The 20962-nt window shown below is 40.2% G+C and overlaps 3 protein-coding genes and 1 long non-coding RNA gene across 7 annotated transcripts in view; 2 read left to right on the top strand and 2 right to left on the bottom strand.

The window, feature by feature from the left end:
- The window catches only part of abca4b (ATP binding cassette subfamily A member 4b), a 28795-nt gene extending 15308 nt beyond the window's left edge, over positions 1–13487 (top strand). Inside the window, exons 24-50 of one of the 2 annotated variants that reach the window (XM_088310368.1) lie at positions 70–251; positions 712–817; positions 891–1096; positions 2025–2082; positions 2187–2237; positions 3285–3448; positions 4214–4338; positions 4434–4532; positions 4623–4904; positions 5554–5586; positions 5672–5777; positions 5856–5930; positions 6024–6193; positions 6688–6865; positions 6942–7057; positions 7628–7775; positions 7944–8067; positions 8157–8286; positions 8732–8855; positions 8947–9009; positions 9216–9322; positions 9845–9986; positions 10200–10334; positions 10412–10515; positions 10995–11087; positions 11979–12228; positions 13128–13487. In XM_088310368.1, the coding sequence (XP_088166494.1) occupies positions 70–251; positions 712–817; positions 891–1096; positions 2025–2082; positions 2187–2237; positions 3285–3448; positions 4214–4338; positions 4434–4532; positions 4623–4904; positions 5554–5586; positions 5672–5777; positions 5856–5930; positions 6024–6193; positions 6688–6865; positions 6942–7057; positions 7628–7775; positions 7944–8067; positions 8157–8286; positions 8732–8855; positions 8947–9009; positions 9216–9322; positions 9845–9986; positions 10200–10334; positions 10412–10515; positions 10995–11087; positions 11979–12228; positions 13128–13244 (3488 nt within the window). In that variant the 3' untranslated portion in view covers positions 13245–13487. The remainder of the gene's footprint in view (positions 1–69; positions 252–711; positions 818–890; positions 1097–2024; positions 2083–2186; positions 2238–3284; positions 3449–4213; positions 4339–4433; positions 4533–4622; positions 4905–5553; positions 5587–5671; positions 5778–5855; positions 5931–6023; positions 6194–6687; positions 6866–6941; positions 7058–7627; positions 7776–7943; positions 8068–8156; positions 8287–8731; positions 8856–8946; positions 9010–9215; positions 9323–9844; positions 9987–10199; positions 10335–10411; positions 10516–10994; positions 11088–11978; positions 12229–13127) is intronic. The other variant, XM_088310369.1, reaches the window with a different exon arrangement.
- Positions 13488–14944: 1457 nt separating this feature from the next.
- LOC148325928 (noelin-3-like) lies at positions 14945–19203 on the bottom strand. Its single transcript, XM_088311885.1, has 6 exons — positions 18845–19203; positions 18112–18258; positions 17143–17298; positions 16849–17068; positions 16618–16724; positions 14945–15848 (listed from the first exon to the last, which is right to left on the bottom strand). Exons 1-6 carry the CDS (start codon positions 18908–18910, stop codon positions 15171–15173), a joined length of 1374 nt encoding a protein of 457 aa, XP_088168011.1. The 5' UTR covers positions 18911–19203; the 3' UTR covers positions 14945–15170.
- On the top strand, positions 16518–17533 carry LOC148325929 (uncharacterized). Of its 2 annotated transcripts, none has more exons than XR_015846217.1 (3): positions 16518–16687; positions 16866–17121; positions 17263–17533. It is a non-coding gene; the product is annotated as an uncharacterized LOC148325929 (long non-coding RNA). The 2 variants fall into 2 exon arrangements; XR_015846216.1 differs by having other exon boundaries at positions 17246–17533.
- Positions 19204–19773: 570 nt separating the features above from the next.
- LOC148325927 (collagen alpha-1(XI) chain-like) overlaps positions 19774–20962 on the bottom strand; it is a 62653-nt gene continuing 61464 nt past the window's right edge. For both annotated transcript variants that reach the window (XM_088310908.1, XM_088310910.1), the window contains one exon: positions 19774–20738. In XM_088310908.1, coding sequence (XP_088167034.1) covers positions 20592–20738 — 147 coding nt within the window. In that variant the 3' untranslated portion in view covers positions 19774–20591. The remainder of the gene's footprint in view (positions 20739–20962) is intronic.

Here is a 20962-nt window from a genome sequence, read left to right as displayed (position 1 = left end):
GTACATATATGTAGATAAAGTTATGTTTCCCAGTATTTTGTCTACATGCGATAACGAGACGTTGTGCAGGTCGCACAGTTATCCTGTCCACGCATCACATGGACGAAGCCGACCTGCTGAGTGATCGCATCGCCATAATCTCCAAGGGACAGCTGCACTGCTGCGGCTCGCCGCTCTTCCTCAAGAACTGCTTCGGCGCCGGCTTCTACCTGACGCTGGTGCGTCGCATGAAGGACCTCAAGAAGAAGGAGGTGAGCTTCTCAACACCTACACAATAAAATGAGGTCAAATTAAGTTTTTTATTGGGGCAATTAACCATGAAGGGCTAAAAAAGGACATTTTTTATATATTTCAACATTTTTTTTGTATTACAAAATTTACCTTATCTCTTTTTTCCAATGGATTTTAATGGGCATCAATTATACGCAAATTTTTGCTATTCACGGACCGGCCCGGTCTTGTCCCTCGAGAATAGTTTCTGTCCACGATAATTGAAAATGCTTACTTTTGAATAAATATATTGAATATTCAATACATAAATTATGAATGTAATAATGAATATTTAATTGTTAAGTATAAGGTATTATATCTCAAAGTTTTAAAAAGCTACTAAAAATGTCTTCAAAAACAGATGAATGAGAATTCTGCAGCTACTTAAATCAGTGACCTGTATAAAATCTAAAACACATTTTTGTCTCCTTTTTCCACCAGAACGACTGTGACTGTGCCTCTGACTGTTCCTGCACCTGCTCCATTTGCACTAAACACAAGGATCAGTCCCAGAACCTCTGCCAGAACGCCGAACGGGTCTTGGATGGTGAGGTCCATATGTCCCAAAACCATCAAAATGCAGATTTTCCTTGACAAAAGCCTCTCTGCGATGTCTGCAGGGCACCTGGACAGCATCAGCGGCCTCATCCACCATCATGTTCCAGAGGCCAAGCTCATCGAGGCCATCGGTCAGGAGCTCACCTTCCTGCTGCCCAGTCGGGGCTTCAAGCACCGCGCCTACGCCAGCCTCTTCAGGGAGCTGGAGGAGACCCTCACCGACATGGGCCTCAGCAGCTTTGGCATCTCCGACACATCACTGGAGGAGGTACATGTGCCTATTGATGGGTCCCATGTGCAACAGAAATCAAGAACAATTAGGAAACTAGTGCAACTTGGAACAATACAAAAAATAGTAGCAATTTGGATTCACACTATCTTATATCTTAATATCTTATTGTTTATTGTTGTGATTTACTGTTTTGATTGCAATCCTGAATTCATTTCATAACTGTATATTATTGTTTATATTTCACAAGAATTACTTTTTATCGCATGTGTAATATATGAAAATATGGATTGTATATCATAATACCTGCAGATATATAAATATCACAATTATTATTATGATGAAGCTTATGATGATGATGATGATTATTATTAATTAGTAGTAGTAGTACTAATAGTAGTATTAGTATATTTTTATTTCATGTTGTTAAGAGTTGAAAATTATAGTTGAATTATGAAAAATGTTTCTATGAATTTAAAACGTCATTTACTTTTTCAACTAAAGTAAAAAATTAAAATAATTATTTATATTGGTTGAAGAATTATGACAAATAGTCATATGTTTGATAGTTAAATATTGTTTGACATATTATATAAATAAAAAATATTAAACATATTTTCATTGTATTTCCATCCCTTATAGAACATTTTAAATAATAATAACGAATTAAAAATCTTTTTTTTTTTTTTACAAATGCATTTTAATGTTTTAGTAGTAATATTGCTATTTGGGTGGATAAAAAAGAGGATAATTGTATAAATTATAAAGGAGGCATTTTTTTTCTTATTAGATACATTTGCAAATAATATAATTGATACAATTATTACATTAAATATATAATCTTATTTCATATAATAAAAGATATTTCATTTATATGTATATTATGACTGAAAAGTAAACCATACTTTACCTTTATTGTTACTTTTTTTTTTTAATGCTTGTTTGATTGACTGTTCCATCTTTGCAGATCTTCCTAAAGGTGACAGCAGATGTCGAGGCATCAGCAACCAATGCCACCACAACAGGTAAACATCACCACCGCACATGTCCCATCCCTGTATTTTCCAACACCATTGTACGTGTTGTGTTTGTCACCTGTGTTTTTCCCCATGTCCCTTCATACCTGTAGCAAAAAGAATTTTGCGGCGGAGAAAAAATGAGGCGGGAATAGATGATGAAGGTCAGATGTGAGACAAAGGAAGCTTTTATTGATTTTGCCCATGTAGCTTTGTCATGTACTGGATCAGGCTTTTCGGCTATTTAGGCAACCAGGATTCATAGTAGGCCAAATATTTTAGCATCTTCTTCCACTTTGCTGAATCATTAACATTATCTGATGTTGAAACAGATGTCTGGTCGGAAACATGGTGGCACTCTACCACCATACATTTGTAGTTATTCACAAAATGAAGAGTAGCGTTTTGGGACAACTGGGTCTGGTATATTTTTGGCTTTCTTTTTTTTTTTTAACCAGATTTAAAATATTAAATTCAAGTCAATAAAATGGAACTTAAAAAGCTTTTTAAATTTTGAATTACAGTAATTAAAGGTGGAGGTACTCAAATACGTTTTTTCCCCTTTTTGTTCCAAACTGAAGTAAATTTGATGTAAAAAAAAAAAAATAAAAAATACAGGAAAGGCAGCAACACCATGTACTGGTATTCTATTTATTTATTTATTTTTGTAAATTTTTTTTGTAATGATTATTTTTATTTCACAGAATAAAAACAGGTGCCAAATTAATTATTTTAGCTTTCTTTTTCTATTCTATAATTAAGTTTAATTAATTCTTATTAATTGAAGTAAAAAACATGATTTTTCTTTTTTTATTTGAATTTCTTGGGTTAAATCGTGCTGGAGATTAATAATTATAATTATGCATATTTTTTTGAAAAGTCGAATATTTCTAATTACATCTAATATTTAATAGTATATTAAGTACATTGCTATTTTTGCTATCATCTTAAAACGTGTTTTTAAAAATGTTAAAATAAACCCCTAAATTATAACCCATTTAACCTTTACGGATTACCATGACCTGGATCTATTGATATTGTGACAATAAATTAAAATTGGGCTATTAGGCTATCAATTTGTAGTCATCTGCTGTTCCCAGCTCTGCTCCTCCCAATATATCGCTTACTTGCTGCATCACATAAACTCTAACGCTTACATCTTTGTTTGTTTTTTACGTGTTTTTAACACTGCGCATGTGCATCAACCACAGAGCGCTACGATGTCCCGCAAACTAACAGCGTTACGTCAGACTGCAGCGCCGGCAAAGGCTCCAGGCAGGTGAAAGGAGTGTGGCTCATCCTGAAGCAGTTCCACGCGCTACTTGCCAAGAGGTTTCATCATGCCACCCGCAGCCACAAAGACTTTGTGGCGCAGGTACATGACCACTGCACAAAAACTATCAGAAAGGGACGCTCAGTACTTGCGTCCATATCTGGATAATGATTGGGCAATAATAAAAGTGCCCCAAATCCATTCTAAATCTATTCTCAACTTTTTGGAGTTATGTCTGAAATACAAAAAATATTTGCATCTTTTTCTGATCCAAATTCAAATGTCAACTCCAATTCATTATTGTCTCATTTTCAATGCTATGCGCCAAATTGCATCAACTACAATTTATAATTTCTAGTTTAGACAACTAAACTAGATCCAGAACTCATATTCCGATCCAGATCAAACATTTGTTTAAACCTCCTTTGAATCTGTCCCAGTTTATCCAAAGTTTTTTTAAATCAATTAAAAAAATTAATTTTGTCAGATGTTATATAAAAAAAAAAAAAATCTGGATTCAAATCCAAATTATAAATAATTTGACCCATCCCTTTAATCCTTTTTGGGGTAATGCAAAAGTTATACATCAAATTAATTCTAAATCCATTGATGATCCAGATCCAGATCTAAAATGATCCAATGTACCCTTAAGTCATCCAATGTTAGTCACCAAATTTCACTGATCCAGATCTTATTAATATCTCTCTCCACGTATTTTCAGTGAAATCTGATTTTTTTGACAAAAAGTAATCTAGATCCAGATTCCAAATTCAGAGATGTGCGTCTTCCAGTTGCAAAACTGATCTAAATCTGAATCAAGAGTGATTTGGTTTGATCTGTCGTTTAATTGTTTTTATGACGCTTCAGATTGTCCTGCCTGCCAGCTTCGTCCTCATAGCGCTCATCTTCACCACCATCGTTCCACCGTTTGGAGAGTACCCCAGCCTGACATTGAGCCCCTGGATGTACGGACCACAGGTCACCTTCTTCAGGTTGCCAGCCATGAGAGGGCAAATTCGTTTTTGTTTTTGAGACATTGTTCCAGAATACTGCAATGACCTCATTTATTGTTGTCTTTCCAATGCAGTAATGAGCAACCTTTGGACCCAACAATGAGGCACTTCACAGAACGTTTCCTAAGGCGACCGGGTCTCGGAACTCGATGCATGCAAGGGGAACCACTGGGGTGAGTAACACCAAGGGGTGTTGTCCTTATTGGCAATGGGTTGCGACATTCATCTGGAGTTCAAAATGCTGTGTTTGTCCGCTCATCCAGGATGCCTTGTGGCGACCAGCCGTCCGAGTGGCAGCGCCCCGATGTCGATACCGTAACGGCCAACATCCTGCAAAGTCCAGAATGGAACCAGAGGAACCCGTCACCCACATGCCTGTGCAGCAGCAGCAGAAAGCTCACCATGATGCCAATCTGTCCCGCTGGTGCTGGAGGCCTCCCACCCCTGCAACGCCTGGAAGCCACAGGGGACACCATGATGGATCTGACCGAGCGCAACATCTCTGACTACCTGGTTAAAACCTACCCGAGTGTCATCAGAACAAGGTGAATACACTCCTTTAGGTTTTATGCTTTATGCCTACGCAAGAAACTTATTCATTTACACTCACGAGAGCAGGGCTGGGCAAACTTTTTGATTGGCGGGCCACAATGGATTCTAAAATTTGACAGAGGGGCAGATGGATGGAGTGTTTTGGTAACCTCACCTTATCGGAGAAAAAAAATACATTTAATTTGAAATGAAAATGAACAAGAGCATTACAACAAAATATTTGTGTTTGACACACCACAGTATTTAGAAAATAAAACATTGACAAGGTTTATTCATTAAATTTTTTTCAATTTTGGCGGGCGGATTAAAACGTTTACTGGGCCACATGTGGTCCCCGGGCCGTAGTTTGCCCACACCTGCACTAGAGGAAGATGTCTGCTGATTTGTAATGATTTTGTTTTATTTTTGACCCCATTAACTGAAGGTGAAGGTTAAATTCTCAGCTCTATACATTCCAAAGGGCCTGCTTATTAAATGTCGCATTGAAAAGAAATCACGTATTGCCACTCCAAGTTGAAGTTTGCCAGCAAACAAAATAAAGACCTAATCTTAATGCTAACTTGTGATTTTCCTCATAAAAAAAAAAAAACACGTGATAGGGGGTTTTGGTAATGTCTAATTCCTCTCTGATTCACCACACAGTTTGAAAAGCAAATACTGGGTCAATGAGCAAAGGTAAGTACATTAGAATATATCCTTGGTAAATAAATAAAATCCTTAGCACCATGCGTGGGGACCACTGAATGGAATCTTCCCTCAGGTATGGTGGCCTGTCCGTGGGAGGACAGCTTCCGATCCTGGACGTGGAGCCCAGAGACATCGAAAACGTTTTCCGTCAACTTGGACGAATGCTCAACATCACCGCGGTAACGATTCCTGTCGTTAGCTTAGTGCATAGCATTTGACCTCCTCCGAGCCTAATAATCACAAATGCTCTTTGGCAGGGTCAACATTCCAGAGTGGCACTGCGGGAGCTCGGCTCTTTCCTGCGATATATGGAGAGTGAATTTAACATAAAGGTGGGGACGATTTGAGAAAATACGTTTTTTAAGGTACAATGTCGGAATTTGTAGTTCTATGCATGGTTGATTGTAAATGGCCTACCCTGGCAGGTGTGGTACAACAACAAAGGCTGGCATGCCATGGTGGCCTTCATGAATGTAGCCAACAATGCCATCCTGCGGGCATTCCTGCCCACCAGTGCCAAGCCAATTGAATTTGGCATCACCGCCCTCAACCACCCACTAAACCTCACCAAGGAGCAGCTTTCCGAGGTTACTGTGTGAGTGAAAAATTAAATGAATAAACCTTGTTAATGTTTTATTTACTAAATACTGTGGTTTTTCAAAGACATATATATTGTTGTAATGCTTTTGTTCACTTTTATTTAAAATTTCTCAGATGAGGTGAGGTTACCAAAATGCTCCATCCGTCGGCTCCTGGTCTGGCCCCTCTGTCAAATTTTAGAACCCATTGTGGCCCGCCAATCAAAAAGTTTGCCCACCCCTGCTTTTGTTGGTCCTATTTCTCAAAGAATTGATCAACTCATAACATGTAAACAGTTGTTACGCTAACATATAGCAAGAACAGCAACCAAAGTACAGAAAGAGATAAGGCAGACCGTTAAGGATTGGCCATCATGTCCTGCAGTCGGTACTTTTTCAAAAGGCTTATGAGTCTGAATAAAATGCTAACATGCTAGCAATTGGTATAGAAAATTCAGTCCAGAATTCTACTGCTCAGTTTTGACAGTGCCGGTTCATTTTCTCCCATCAGATTGACCACATCTGTGAATGCGGTGGTGGCCATCTGCGTCATCTTCGCCATGTCCTTCATCCCGGCCAGCTTCGTCCTCTACCTCATACAGGAACGCGCCAACAAAGCCAAGCATCTGCAGTTTGTCAGCGGCGTTAGCCCTTTCATCTACTGGCTGTCCAACTTCTTCTGGGACATGGTGAGGGCTGCATCGCTTGTTTTAGGGATTATTGCCGCGGTGTCATTTATTCTGACCGTTTGAACGTGTCAACCAGGTGAACTACTCCATCAGCGCTGCCATGGTGGTTGCCATCTTTGTGGCATTTGACAAAAAGTGTTACACATCCCCAACCAACCTGCCTGCCCTTATAGTGCTGCTACTGCTCTATGGGTAAGATTATCGTAAATATGAAGTTTACTGCTGTATTGCAGAATGATAATCAAGTAAGACTACTCAAGATATTAACCTGAGTAACGGCGGCGCTTAGTGGCTTTATTATGCTCTTTAATTGGGTACGATCTCAAATGACAATTGATTAAATGCTAAGGAGATGCTAACATACACGTAAAATGGAATTAATAAAAATCCCATTAATATTTATTTATTGTCTTGTTCATAATTAGGGATCGGCGAGTACCGATACCAGTATCAGTATCATGCTGATAACCGTAGTTACTTTAAGGTATCGGGTAGTTTTGGAAGGTCCCGATACCACTCACAGATACTCCAAGTCAGATTTTATTTTTTGTCACTCCTCCTCTGCAGTAGTTGGCGCTACACTGTGGCAGTTTTATAATTTGGCAAATTTTCCATCTGCGTCAGAAAAAACGCAATATTTTGTCATTGTGTTACATGAAATTCGTTACTCGCTATCAAAGAGTGAATACTCATTCTGGTACCGGTCTGAAAAAGTGCTATCGAAGTAAGCCTAATTTCCTCTTCTATGTATTGGGATTTTAGGTGGTCTGTCACGCCCATGATGTACCCCATGTCGTACCTGTTCAACGTCCCGAGCACTGCGTACGTATCGCTATCATGCATCAACCTCTTCATCGGCATCAACAGCAGCGCCGTCACCTTCGTCCTGGAGCTCTTTGACAACAACCGGGTAAGTACAAGTACACTTCTGTTTCCTACAGTCACGTAAAGAGTGCAATATATATATATATATATATATATATATATATAGCGTTATCTAACATCCATGCATGCTGGCTTAATGGATAGACTCCAACAAGACAATTTTCTAACTCTTTTTGTCCATGTGTGTCATCAGTCATTGCTGCTGTTCAACAAGTGGCTGAAGAAAGGCCTGTTGGTCTTTCCTCACTTCTGTCTGGGCCGCGGCCTCATCGACATGGCCATGAACCAGGCGGTCACCGACGTCTACGCCCGCTTCGGTAATGATTGTCTTCCCCACACATGACTTTAGTCTTAAACGTAGTCATTTCGCACCCGATGAATGTTTGTGTTTTGGTGTTTTCGGTAGGTGAGGAGCATGCCGACAACCCCTTCCGATGGGACTTTGTAGGGCGGAACATTTGCTTTATGGCGGCAGAAGGTTTCATCTATTTTGCGCTCAACCTCCTCATCCAGTATCGCTTCTTCTTAGACCACTGGTAACACATCATGCGCACATCATCACCACCTATTTAGATACAGAGTGGAAATGGCAAAGTCCAACCATTTGGAGTTTAACCAAAAAGTACTGGAAAAGGAAGAGTTAGGAATGTTGAATGTTACTTTCAAGAAATCACCCGAGGAGAGATGTCGTCACTTTCTGTTGTTTCCTATGGGACAAATTTATTTTGAAATGAGAACAATTTGAAAGTCAACGGCTTTGGAGGGTTCACAGTAAATACCTGAAAAACACGGCATTGATTTTTTCCGTATCCATTTGTACTACTTGTTGTCTTATTTTTGTTAGGGGGCAGTGTTACTTGGGGTTGGGTAAAGCGGAAGTGCGTCTGAATGCTGGGGGATATGAAGGAGGGTTGCGAATAAAGTGAGGTTACAAGTTGTCAACACTTTGGGAGTCTTCTTTCAAGCTAACACTACTCGCAGGTTATCGGACAGTAAGCGTAGCCCGGCGGCAGACGACGACGATGACGACGTGGCGTGCGAGCGACAAAGAATCAATGAAGGTGGCAGCAAGTCGGACATTCTGCATATCCAAGATCTCACCAAGGTCCACAGTGGAAGTTTTTCTTACAACTTAGTACAAGTATAAACAAAAACAAAATAAAGTCGGTGGTGTTGTATTTTTCTGCTTTTTTCAGACTTACGTGGGCAGGAAGAGGGCGGCAGTTGACGGGATCTGCGTGGGTGTTCCCGCAGGAGAGGTGAGCTTGCTGGTGTTTTAAAGTTTGAATTGTTAACAATGACAAAATGCGACACAATTCATCAAAAATTTAAATAACACAAAAGCAGCTGAAACAAAGTTCCGGACATAATAATGAAATCATTAAAATTCAATTATATACTTTTAGAAACACCAAAAACATCATTTGGCACAGAAGCTGACATTAACAATCTGTTTCCCTCTCAGTGTTTTGGACTTTTAGGAGTCAACGGCGCTGGCAAGACGACCACCTTCAAAATGTTGACAGGCGACACGGACGTCAGCTCGGGGGATGCGACTGTGGTTGGTTACAGGTACAAGACCATAAACGGGCTAAACGGTAAATTTAGATAAGGTTAGGTTAAGCAGGTTATTGTAAAGTCTTGAGGGAATGGTTAAGTTTGTTTTCTATTTGGTTAGAAACACGATATACTATCTCGGTCAAGATGCATTACCTTAAATTGGAAAGTTGTTCTCACAGTCTAAATTGATGAACTCTGTCCTCTCGTTGTTGATTGTCATTCCGATTCCAATTTCCATTTGGAAGCCATCCAGCATGTTAGAATGTCACGCTGATTTAAATGTGAGTGTGACTAATCGTTATAACCATGAAAATGAATCTAAATACGAATACATTAAAGGATAACAAATGGCGATGGAGCCACTGAAATGGCTTTTGGCCAACATTTTCCCTCCTAAAGCGCTAACTTATAGCAACTAATCTTCCCCTCATTGACATTCTGCAAGGGGAAAAAAAAATCACGTCAAAACCAACAAGGAAAACATGTCAAAAAATGAGCGTTATGAATATGGTAACTTGTTGTGTTGTGTGGCAGCATCCTGAAGGAGATTCTGGACGTGCACCAGAACATGGGCTACTGCCCGCAGTTTGACGCCATTGACGAGCTGCTGACGGGCAGGGAGCACCTTTACCTGTACGCCCGCCTGAGGGGGGTTCCCGAGGGCGAAATCCCCAGGGTAAGGAGGACGCCGCCATTTTACGCAGTACTGTGAATACATGCCTTCTGTGGCACCTATAAGAAATTCTAAACTCTTTGACAAGGTGTGAATCACTCCCGGATTTTTGCTATTGGCAGCAAGTCTTAGTCCCGACACGCATGAATAACGGGCTTTACGGTACAAGTTTGTGTTTGTGGCGGTGTAATAAGCTCAACACCCTCCCCGCATAAGGTGGCCGAGTGGGGCATCCAGAAGTTGGGCTTGTCGGAGTACGCCGGCCGCTGCGCCGGCACCTACAGTGGCGGCAACAAACGCAAACTGTCCACCGCCATCGCCATGATTGGTTGCCCAGCGTTGGTTCTTTTGGTGAGTCAGCCAATCGGCTCCTTAGAATTCTTTCCGTTCACTGAATGTTTTTCAGCGGAGGGATCATTGACTTTCAGGATGAGCCCACCACGGGGATGGACCCGCATTCCCGCCGGTTCCTGTGGAACGCCATCCTGAGCGTCATCCGGGACGGCCGGGCCGTTGTGTTGACGTCGCACAGGTTTGGCTGCTCACGTGTTAGCATGAAGAGACGAGGTTATGCTCAGTTTCGAGGTGACATTAATGGAGGGGAAAGAAAATCTAAATAATTTATCATGGTGCTATTTTTTTACATAACAAATAATTGTCATTTGAACAGGGGTGTGTAGACTTTATATATTTATGTTAGTTATTGTTTTTTTTTTTTTCTTTAGGGCAAAGCTACTAGAAACCCATTTTTTTAAGCCATGTCTGTTATAGTTCTAGCTAGAGTTGGGCACTTGACCCTTTTTTAAAGATCAGTCCCCCGCCCTCCGGCCGCTATCTCTGTACCCATCTGGCCTCGACCCTCCGGCCTTATTCACAGAAATTGTCAGCCCCCGACCCTGTTCCGGCCCCGCTCGGGTTATAGCGCAACATTGTTATGGCATAGAGATGGTGGACTTAGGTTTGAGGTTAAGTTTAGTTGAATTTTGGGATATTGTGTTTTGCGTCTATCAGCATGGAGGAGTGCGAGGCCCTGTGCACGCGACTCGCCATCATGGTCAACGGCACCTTCAAGTGTCTGGGAACCATCCAGCACCTCAAATACAAGTAAGACATTTTTCATTTGGAAGCAAACACTGATGCTTTGCCCCATTATGCTTGTCACTTGTTGCTAGGCAGAATTGAATAACATTTGCAGCATTGAGCAATGTTCTGCCGGCAATAATCTAACACGTTACGTAACGCAGGAAAAATGGAACCATCTGGTCGACACCAGCAGTCAAGTTGTTGAAAGTTTTTCTGTTAGAAGTTGTGTAGCTTTTATTCACAGCAATTTGATCTATTAATGAATTAATATGTAGTAATAATAGTATTATTAATATACAAGTTATGATAAATACAAATAGATTTTAGAAAAAAATATGTTGAATAGCTACGAGTATTTTTTTAATTATTTTATTTTTATTTTTTCATGTAATAAATGTGTCGCACTTGATTTAAATAACAGTAATTAAGAAATCATCTGCTTAAAATAATCAACAAAATGTGGTTTCAATGTCCTTGTTTTTTTTAAATCTACAACAATAATACATATTGAAATCACAAAAAATATTAAAAAATAAATTACTGATAGAAAAAAATATATTCTGTTTTGTTAGTTTTTTTTAAGAAATAAACAATCAAATCAATTCTACCTCAACTAATAATAATAATAAATAAAAATATATAATTAAATATATATGGTAAAAAAAATACACAATTCACAGTCATTGATTTAAAAAATAAGTAATAAGTAATAAATTAAGAGAATTTCCTTTTAATTTTTGACAGCTAAAGTGGAATTGTTAAAAAACAAACAAACAAAAAAATCTGTCACTGAATACTATGCTTGTTCACCTTTAACTGTTCCTAGTATTTTGAGCCTCAGAGCACAAAAAGAACCACCAAAATGACACTTGCGTCGGGCACCTAACAAAGCGGTGTGTGCCTGGCGAGCAGATTCGGCGACGGCTACGTGCTGACTATGAAGATGAAGGCGACTAAAGCGGGCACGCCTCCCGACCTGGAGCCTGTGGAGGCGTTCATGGAGGGCAGCTTCCCGGCGTGCGTGCGACGCGAGAAGCATTACAACACGCTGCAGTACCACATCGCATCATCCTCGCTGGCTAGAATCTTCCAGCTGGTCGTCTCCAACAAAGAGCGACTCGGCATCCAGGACTACTCCATCTCGCAGACCACGCTCGACCAGGTAGGCCGACCTGTTTCACTGAATGCTCTACAAGGCCGCATTAATTTATACATTTTTATCTATTTATTTATTTATTTATTTAATTTCTTTCAAAAATGCTGATAAACATAAAGAGCATAAACATTTATACATGTCTACATTTGAAATTGCATTTTTATTATACATTATTATACAACTTATTTATGTTTTATATATCGTCAACTTTCTGGTCCTTTTTTTGTATGTTTTCTGTACTTTGTTTTATGAACTTTTTTTGCAACGTTTTTCTTTTTATTTTCACTTTGTTTTCATTATGTGTCCCTTTTGACTTTTTCTGTTTTAAAGACTTTTTTCTTTGTTTTTGTACCTTTTTGTGTTTTTATGCAACTTTTAAAATTTTGGGACTGTTTTGGCTGTTTTTGTTTGTTTGTTTTTCATATACCGTTTTGTGCTTTTTGGTGATTTATAATGGATGGGTGTATATACCTTTTATATTGTTCCTTCACTGTGTTTTTATGTGCATTTTGGCTACTTATTTCTGTTTCTGTTTTGAGATTTTAGTTTTGTGTGCTTTTTGTCTTTGTTGTACCTTTTTGGTGATTTACACCTTTTATGTTGTGGTCTATGAAAGTTTGGAGGCCTTTTTTGTTGGGTGTTTTGCAATTTATTTGTGATTGAATTACTTGTGTTGGTGATCTATATACCCTTTTCTATGTTAGATGTTTTTTTTTAATTATTATTAGTTTTACTCAGCCTTTTTTGTCTGTTTTTAACTTTGTGTTTTTAGTACTTTTTTGTGCGCTTACTGTGCAGTATATTTTTTCTTAATTAATTATTATTTTTTTAATATATCTTTGTTTGGTTTCATGTGTTCTTTACATCAAGGGAGCCCATGCTTACATATGTGTGTGTGCCTGCAGGTGTTTGTCAACTTTGCCAAGCAGCAGACGGCGGAAGACGACGTGGTCACGTTGCAGCGACGCGGCGTGGGCGGACGCAAAGATGTCAAAATTGCTCCTGTGAAGAGGAAAACCTAACAAACTCATTAACTATGTATATGAATATGTAAATAGTTTATGTGAAATGAATACACAAACCCCCAGAGGCTGTGTTGTTTTTAATGGATGTTTGCATTAATGCACACCACATTTCTATGTATATGACATGTACAAATGAGTGTATACTGTATATTTCATGTGAAATTATTCATCCTGAGGAAGTAGTTGCTGATGACATTCAAATTTTATATTTGTCACAAATAAAAGTAGATTCTTTATGCATTCAGAAATGTCCTCTCATCATTAAAAACATATAATATAGTATAATTATATATGTGCACTAGGTCTATACATATACATACATATATGATACTATTATTAATCTATGGATATTTTCTTTTCTTTTTTTTAGACCCCCAAAAAAGTTTGCAACAACAATAACTATATATTTTTGAGGGAAGGTTTTAAATTTCAAGGTAGTCACGTTGTCCACACTGCTTCATATATATTTAGGCTTTTCTTTTCAAGAAAAATCCATATTTATATGAAAGGTCTTAGATATTGAAGACAAGACATATTTTGGAGGTATATTTTCAATACATTTATTTTTCAAGAAAAACAAAACTTACGTAGAAGTTAAAAAAAAAGAAAATAAGAACTCCATTAACCAATAAGTATTTTTTTTTTAAACTGATATATGCTTTTCCAAGTCACTTCACTCACATGAAAGTCAAATTTATATTGATTTGAGGTGTGTTTGGCTCATTGTGAAGAAAGATAACGTTTTGTCTACGTCTCAAAATAAAAAACTACACATTATCTACTCAACTACCAGTTTTGTTGCCTTGAGGAATGAGACGCTTAGTCATTTGCATATAGAGTGTTATTTTTGTGTGTGTGTGTGTGTGTGCGGGGGGGGGGGGGTGGGTGCGTGGGGGTGTGTGTGTGTGTGTGTGTGTGTGCATTTGAGGGGAAACACACCAGCAGCGAGTTGTAATGGAGAATAGATAATGAAAAATATGTTTAATAATAAACATATTTTTATGATTAGCGTCTTATTTACACTGTCAAATGCTTCTTTCTTTTGCAAATGAAGAGTGGCAGATAAGCACAATACAAAACAATTCAAGGTTTGAACTAAATACTTGTAGCGTAGCCCACAAAGGTTTACACACAAAATGGAAAACAAGTTTTTTTTAAGTTCCTGAACTTTATTGGAGTTGATCACTTTAAATGGTGGCAGGTGTGTGCTGAATCCCATAATTGTGTGAAGGCGGAGACCTTAACTACTTCCACATAATTCACTTCATTCCAGTTTTAACGTATTCCAATTATTCATGTGATGGGGGCTTCCATTTTTCACGTCATTACTTATTCAGATTATTAACAATTTCACATTTTTCACCCCAAATTCACCCCATTCATTTCGATTGGGAAATTCAACATTTCACATTCAAATGCTTCCAGTTTGAAATTCAAGACATTCAGGTCATTCATTTTGCATTCCTTTAACTCCTTTCACATTATTCATGTGATTCACTCTATTCATGTAATTCCTTTCACATAATTCAGGTAATTCAATTTAGATTCATGTACCGGAAGTGACGTCACGAACCTGGAAGTGATGTATTTTAACCGGAAGTGACTGCACGGAACCGGAAGTGACGTCACAAAACCGGAAGTGACATATTTGACCGGAAGTGACGTCAAGAAACCGGAAGTGTCGTATTTTGACCGGAAGTGACGTCACGGAACCGGGGGTGACGTCACGAAACCGGAAGTGATGTCACGGAACCGGAAGTGACGTCACGAAACCGCGTCGCGAAACCGGAAGTGACGTCACGGCCCCGGAAGTGACGTCACGGGACCGAATCTGCAAATATTGGAATCTGCATCAGCCTAAAAAAAACCCCCCAAAAAAACAATTATGTCGGTTCCTAGGTCGCTGTCACCAAATGTCCTCGTTTAGACGTTGTCTTCGGTTTTGATGACATGAAAGAGCGTGACATTGAAGAGCACCTGGTGTCCGTTGTTCCAGCCGTAGAGCGCTCGCTCACGTGCGTTGTAGTCCAGCATGGACATGTGGAAGTACTGGTTGTGGAAGGGGATGTCGATGTACTCGTAGGCGGACGTCCGGGTGGAGTAGGCGTAGTACACCTTGGCGCCGGTCAGGTGCGAGTTGGTGAGATAGAGCGTGCCGCAAATCATGAAGGCCTCGCCGGCGTTGCGCTTGGAGTACTCGGTGTTCCAGGTGGCGAGCGGCCGCAAGGTGTCGGGGTCCAGGCGGCTCAGGACCACGTTGCCGGCGTTGCGGTTGGTGGCGTAGACGGCCCAGAGGCCCAGCTCGTCGGCCATCAGGTCGATGTCGGAGAAGCCGCCCCAAGTGTACGGGTAGACGTTGTGGAAGCCGGCCGAGTCCAGCGCCCGCTGCGTCAGCACGCGGCCCGTCTCCAGGCTGTAGCGCACGATGATGTTGCTCTGCATCTTGTTGTAGTACAGCGAGCCGTTGTACACCACGTGGTTGGTGCCCGCCCACTTGAAGGGCAAGCTGTACGTCCGAGACTCCACGCCCGACACAAAGTCCGCCATGGATTTGTACTCTTTGACCATTTTGTTGTTGGTGTAGCCGTCCATGTACCAAACCTGCAGAGAAAGTCCAGCAACACAAACACAAAAGTCATCCATTTTTCAGAGGAAAGTTTATGTTTTTGAGAAAAAAAATATTGTATACATTTTGTCATAGGTATTTTATTTTTGATCAAATTGATTTTTGCTGATTTTCTTTAATAAATTTGCACATTCACAGGAAATTCTTTTTTTTTTAATACATATTTTCAAAAAGATTTCTTGTACATTTTGGGGGGGGGTCATATTTTCAAGAAAAAAACGCATTTGGAAGGAAAAAATATTGTACTGTCAAGTTTATACATACTGTCAAGCATGAAATTATTCAAACCCCACGGTTATTATTTTCTGTGAAAAAAATCGTTTATTTTGGGGGGAATTATTTTTGTATTTTCTGAGAATTATTTTTTTCGGGAAAAATATATTGGTTTTATTTATTTATATCTGGGAATTTCCCCATTGTGGGACTATTAAAGGACATTTTATCTTTATCTTTATTTTTTTAGAATAGTCGAAGTAACAATCACTAATTCGTACAAAAGCACAAAAGGTTGATTTATTAAAATGTTTTTCCTGCAAGGAGTACAATGAATCACCCGTACAATTTGTTGCTATTGTCTACCTGCTTTTGTGCCAACGTACAAAAGTCAAACTTTCTCAGCGGACAGTGAACGTCTCACAGGTGCATGTTGCTGTAGCCATTCATTTACTCAATTTGCAGCGAAAGTCATACCAACCACATTTAAGTTTCTGGAGCGACCCCGAACTCCTCAAAGATTACACTCACTTTGATGTCATCGGGAGAAGCTTGTGGGTCTGTCATCCATGCGCCGAATCTCGTCCCGGAAGTCTTCACCGTGAGTGGGCCGCTGATCTTCAACAGCTTGCCGCAAGCTGCAGACACACACACACACACACACACACATGTCCTTTCACTATTATTATGTTGATGGATGGATGGACAGACGGATGGATGGATGGACGGATGGGTCTATGGATTAATGGAAAGTTGACTGACTGAGTTTGCTCATGCAGCTTCTCAGGCGGTTTTCCAAGCTGAGAACTTTCTGGTTGAGCTCGTCATAGTCGAAGGTTCCCATCTGTTCCTGCACGGCCAGCAAAACGGCCGACAGGTTCCTGATCTCCTCCTTGAACTGGGAGATGATCCTGGCGTCCGTCTTGTACTGCTCCAGCACGGGAATCAGCGGCTGGAGCGAATCCATCTTCCCCTTCAGATCCTGAGAAGACGTCAGGAATACGCCCGGAATCTTCTCGCGTTTGAGACGACAAGGTGAGACGGCCCGGAGTGTACCTGAAAATTTTTGGTCGCCAGCGTCCTCCTGTCCGAGTCCATCTGTCTGAACTTGGAGCGGAGACCTTTAATGAGGCTTTCCATCCTCACAATGTACTGGAAGTCCCTCTGTGTTCGCAGGTTGAGAACCTCCATGGACTGAGACATGTTCTGGACCTGCGTGGGAACAATGGCCACACTTAAGGATTACCGTTATACATCGCGCCATCCAATCATCCACAGAAATCATCCATCAATCGAGTCATCAATACAGTAAACATTCATCAATCCATCTGTCCATCGAACATTATTTCAATCCTCCCATCATTCATTAATTACCATGCATCCATCCAACAACCATGTCGCGATCTATTGGGTTGGACAATCAATCAATCAAATAATCAATTAAGCATCAAGCGCAAAGTCCAGTTTTATTCGAATGGACTGTAGAATAATACAATAAGATTACATCTTTTCACGCTACTTGCACACATTTTTTGTGCATTCTTAATTCTTAAGTGTCATCTGAAGACATTTTGTAGTTTACAAAGCGAACAGCAGATTACCTCGCTCGTGATCCTGACTGCACTGGCTGTACAGTGCATGCGCAAAGTCATCACGTTGTCTCATAGCCAAATACCTTCTGGAAATTATGAACATTTAAATTCTTAACACCGAGTAGACCACGACATTCAACAATCTTTTGTACATAAAGGGCTGAGTGAAGCATGTTTATTTATTCAAAGCAAACTGCAGGCTTCATTGAAAGCAAGTCCGGTCCTCAAGAGCGCTTATCCAACCTATTTTAGAACTCTCCTCTTTTTCAAAAAACACGAAAATCTGAACCACATTCTGATTATCTCCCCACACTGACACACCCCCCCCCCCCCCCACACACACACACAAAACATTTGTATTGGCCAGCACAGAGAATGACTCAGCGTGAACACAAGCGTGTGTCTACGCGTATATGCGTGGATGTCCACGTGCCTTCTCCAGGAGTTGTCGCAGCTGGCGTCCTTTGGCATCCTGGGTGCACAGACTCTGCCCGGGTGCCACCACCGTGCACACGCAGCGGCCGTTGGCGTCCTGGGCAGAGCCGAACACTTGCCAGCCCTCCTGGGGCCCCACCGTGGTCTGTTTGGACACACGGACACACACAAAGTCACGTTACATGCCAACATTGTTTGACAGATCAACACAGACTCAGTCAAAGGTTTTGAGACGCCTACTCGATTGCACAAAAATCATCTTTAAAATTTGGGCATCTAAAACACAAATATGCATCTGATGCATATAGATTTTGTATCTACACTGTATTGTGTAGCACGTTGTGTATGGCTGCTATTTTGTCTATTATTGCTGTAATGTGTCTGTGTTGACTGCCCACTTGGCGGTCACTCTTGGAAAAGAGATTTTTAATCTTAATGAGTTTTTTTAAACCAGGTTAAATAAATGAATAATAAAAAGAATAATACAACGTGCAGCATAAAATGTATTTCAAATTAATTCTGTTGCATACTTGAAAACACAATAATATAATCTATAACCCAAAGATACTACTACAAATAATTGAAATTACACTTAATACAAAATGTATATATTATTTCTAACCCTAGATGTAAAAGTCGAGAACATGATGCTCACTACAATACAAAAAAAAAAAAAAAAACTAATTTTGAGTAGCGTCGATTTCATTATTTGGAGGTGTCATTGAACTCACCACAGACTGCCAGTAGCCAAACAGCAGCAGCACGACGGCGGACACGGACGGCGGCGGCGTGCACATCTCGTGACGTGACACGACCACGACAACTTCAAACAAGCAACAAACAACAACACGACAAACAAGCAGACTTCACACGCGGGTCCGTCCAATCCCCTAGCCTGATGGTGGGGGGCGTGTAAGTCCAACAACACGCAAAAACATACACACACAATTAGAAATAAAACCCACTAAGACTAGTGTGATTGGGAAAAAAATAACAAACAGCAGCGACGAGCCAAAGGTGCCCACTCGTGATCGTTTCGGTGGGTCCAATTCGCGATAGGCAGCTGATTGGATTGACGCGGACACGCGCTTGCGCAGCCCCGCCGCCCGCCGACGGCGAGGAGATCCGAGACACTCGGTAAGAAAGGCAGGGGTCCTCGACATACGACACGTATTGGTTACGAACGGCGCAGGTTCAGTTACCGCCGTATTGTGTTTGTTTTTCATGAATTGTTTCGTATTTGATCAGAAGGAACTGGGTCATACTGACAGTTTGTTTTGTAGGAAACCAAAATCGAAATGACAAAGTATACGCAGAAACATACACACAAAGTCACGTGCCTAGAACATAGGACCTGCAATCCCTTCCTACCAATGTGATTCAGCATTTATTGCTGTTTTGTCTGCAGCTTCAAACAGTTTAATTTTTTGCATTCTTTTTTTGTTGTTATGAATTACAATATAACTGAGTAAATTGTATATATCAAAAACACTTAAAAATGCTAAGATATATTGGAAATCACCCATGGATTGTCAGTATATTATAATGGATATTTGAAAACAAGCATTGGTGCAACACATGTAGACATACAAGATCAGAAAATATTCAAAGCGATATCTTGTTTATCCTCTGAGAAATAATTGACTAATATTGACACATCCAGTTTCAGAATCCAGTTTTAATAATTTTTTGAAAGGCACACAATAAGTCAACAAGGCTTTTTGGTGGTAAATTAACATGAAAGAACATTTCTTCTTGCAAAAAAAAAACAACTTCATGTATTCTAGAACAGACAAATATGGCCCACATTTATCTGAGGTATAAAGGACAAGGATAAGAACTTTTGGACAATATTTATATTACTATTTATTATGGCTCGACTTCCCATTAAGTCATTCATAAAAATACTAAAAAGTCTTTTGTGTTGCACTTTTGGCTTGCTGTCATAAAAAGTAATTTTATTTACAAACATTTTGATACTTACAAATTTGGTCAAACGTGCTGTATGTCCTGGTTGTATATTTTCTTCATGTTTTAAACAGGGAACAAAACAATTTACGGGCTGGGACACATGCAAAGTCTCTTAAGGGTTTTGGATTCAGAAAGGCACAATATTGTACAAAATAATAATAATTATTATAATAATTACAGTTTCATCAAAAGCAATTTGTGTAGCACCTTGAGTGTTTTGCGAGAACGCACGTCTGCGGTCGAGCGCGTCCGCCTGCCACGCCATCAAAAGTCCTTTTTTTGTTTTGTTTTTTTTCTTCCCGCTCCTGACTCGCATCTCAGTCACGTAGTCGTGACCCCTCAGGGTGGGGGGCACGACCACACTCCCCACTTTCTTTCTTCTTCTTTTGCTTTGCGCCCACCGACCTGGTCCATCGGTGGGGGGAAGGGTTGGAGGGCAGGGGTGGGGCTTAAGGTGGGAGGCGGGGTCAGGAGGGGTTTATGGTAGGAGGAGGGTGGGGGGGACATCTAGCCGAGGAAACAGACGGGGCCGACCTCAAAACCGAACCTCTGGTTGGAGTCGCCGAAGTCGTTGAGCATGACGTCCAGGATGGGCAGCTGGTCGATGCGAGGGGTGTTGATCTCCAAAACGGTCTTGGAGTAACCCTGCTTGGACTACAAACACACACACAATGCTGTTAGAGGGGGTGTTCAAATTGGGTTCTCAAAATTTCAAATTCGGGTTTTTAACTACGGTTTTGAGCATAGAGTTTTAAATTAGGGTTTCTAGTCTGGGTCAGTGTTTCAAGTTTGGTTTTGAACTCCAAATTATTATTTCAAGCCAGGGTTTTGAATCTGAATTAGTGTTTGAAATCAGGGTTGGGTTTTAATAGGGGTTC

Source organism: Idiotropiscis lumnitzeri, chromosome 12 (genome assembly GCF_059441095.1).
Source record: "Idiotropiscis lumnitzeri isolate Australia: NSW breed Sydney's pygmy pipehorse chromosome 12, RoL_Ilum_1.0, whole genome shotgun sequence".
Classification (NCBI taxonomy): Eukaryota; Metazoa; Chordata; class Actinopteri; order Syngnathiformes; family Syngnathidae; genus Idiotropiscis; species Idiotropiscis lumnitzeri.
Note: the sequence above shows the minus strand (reverse complement) of the source record. Positions and strands in the feature narration are given on the sequence as shown.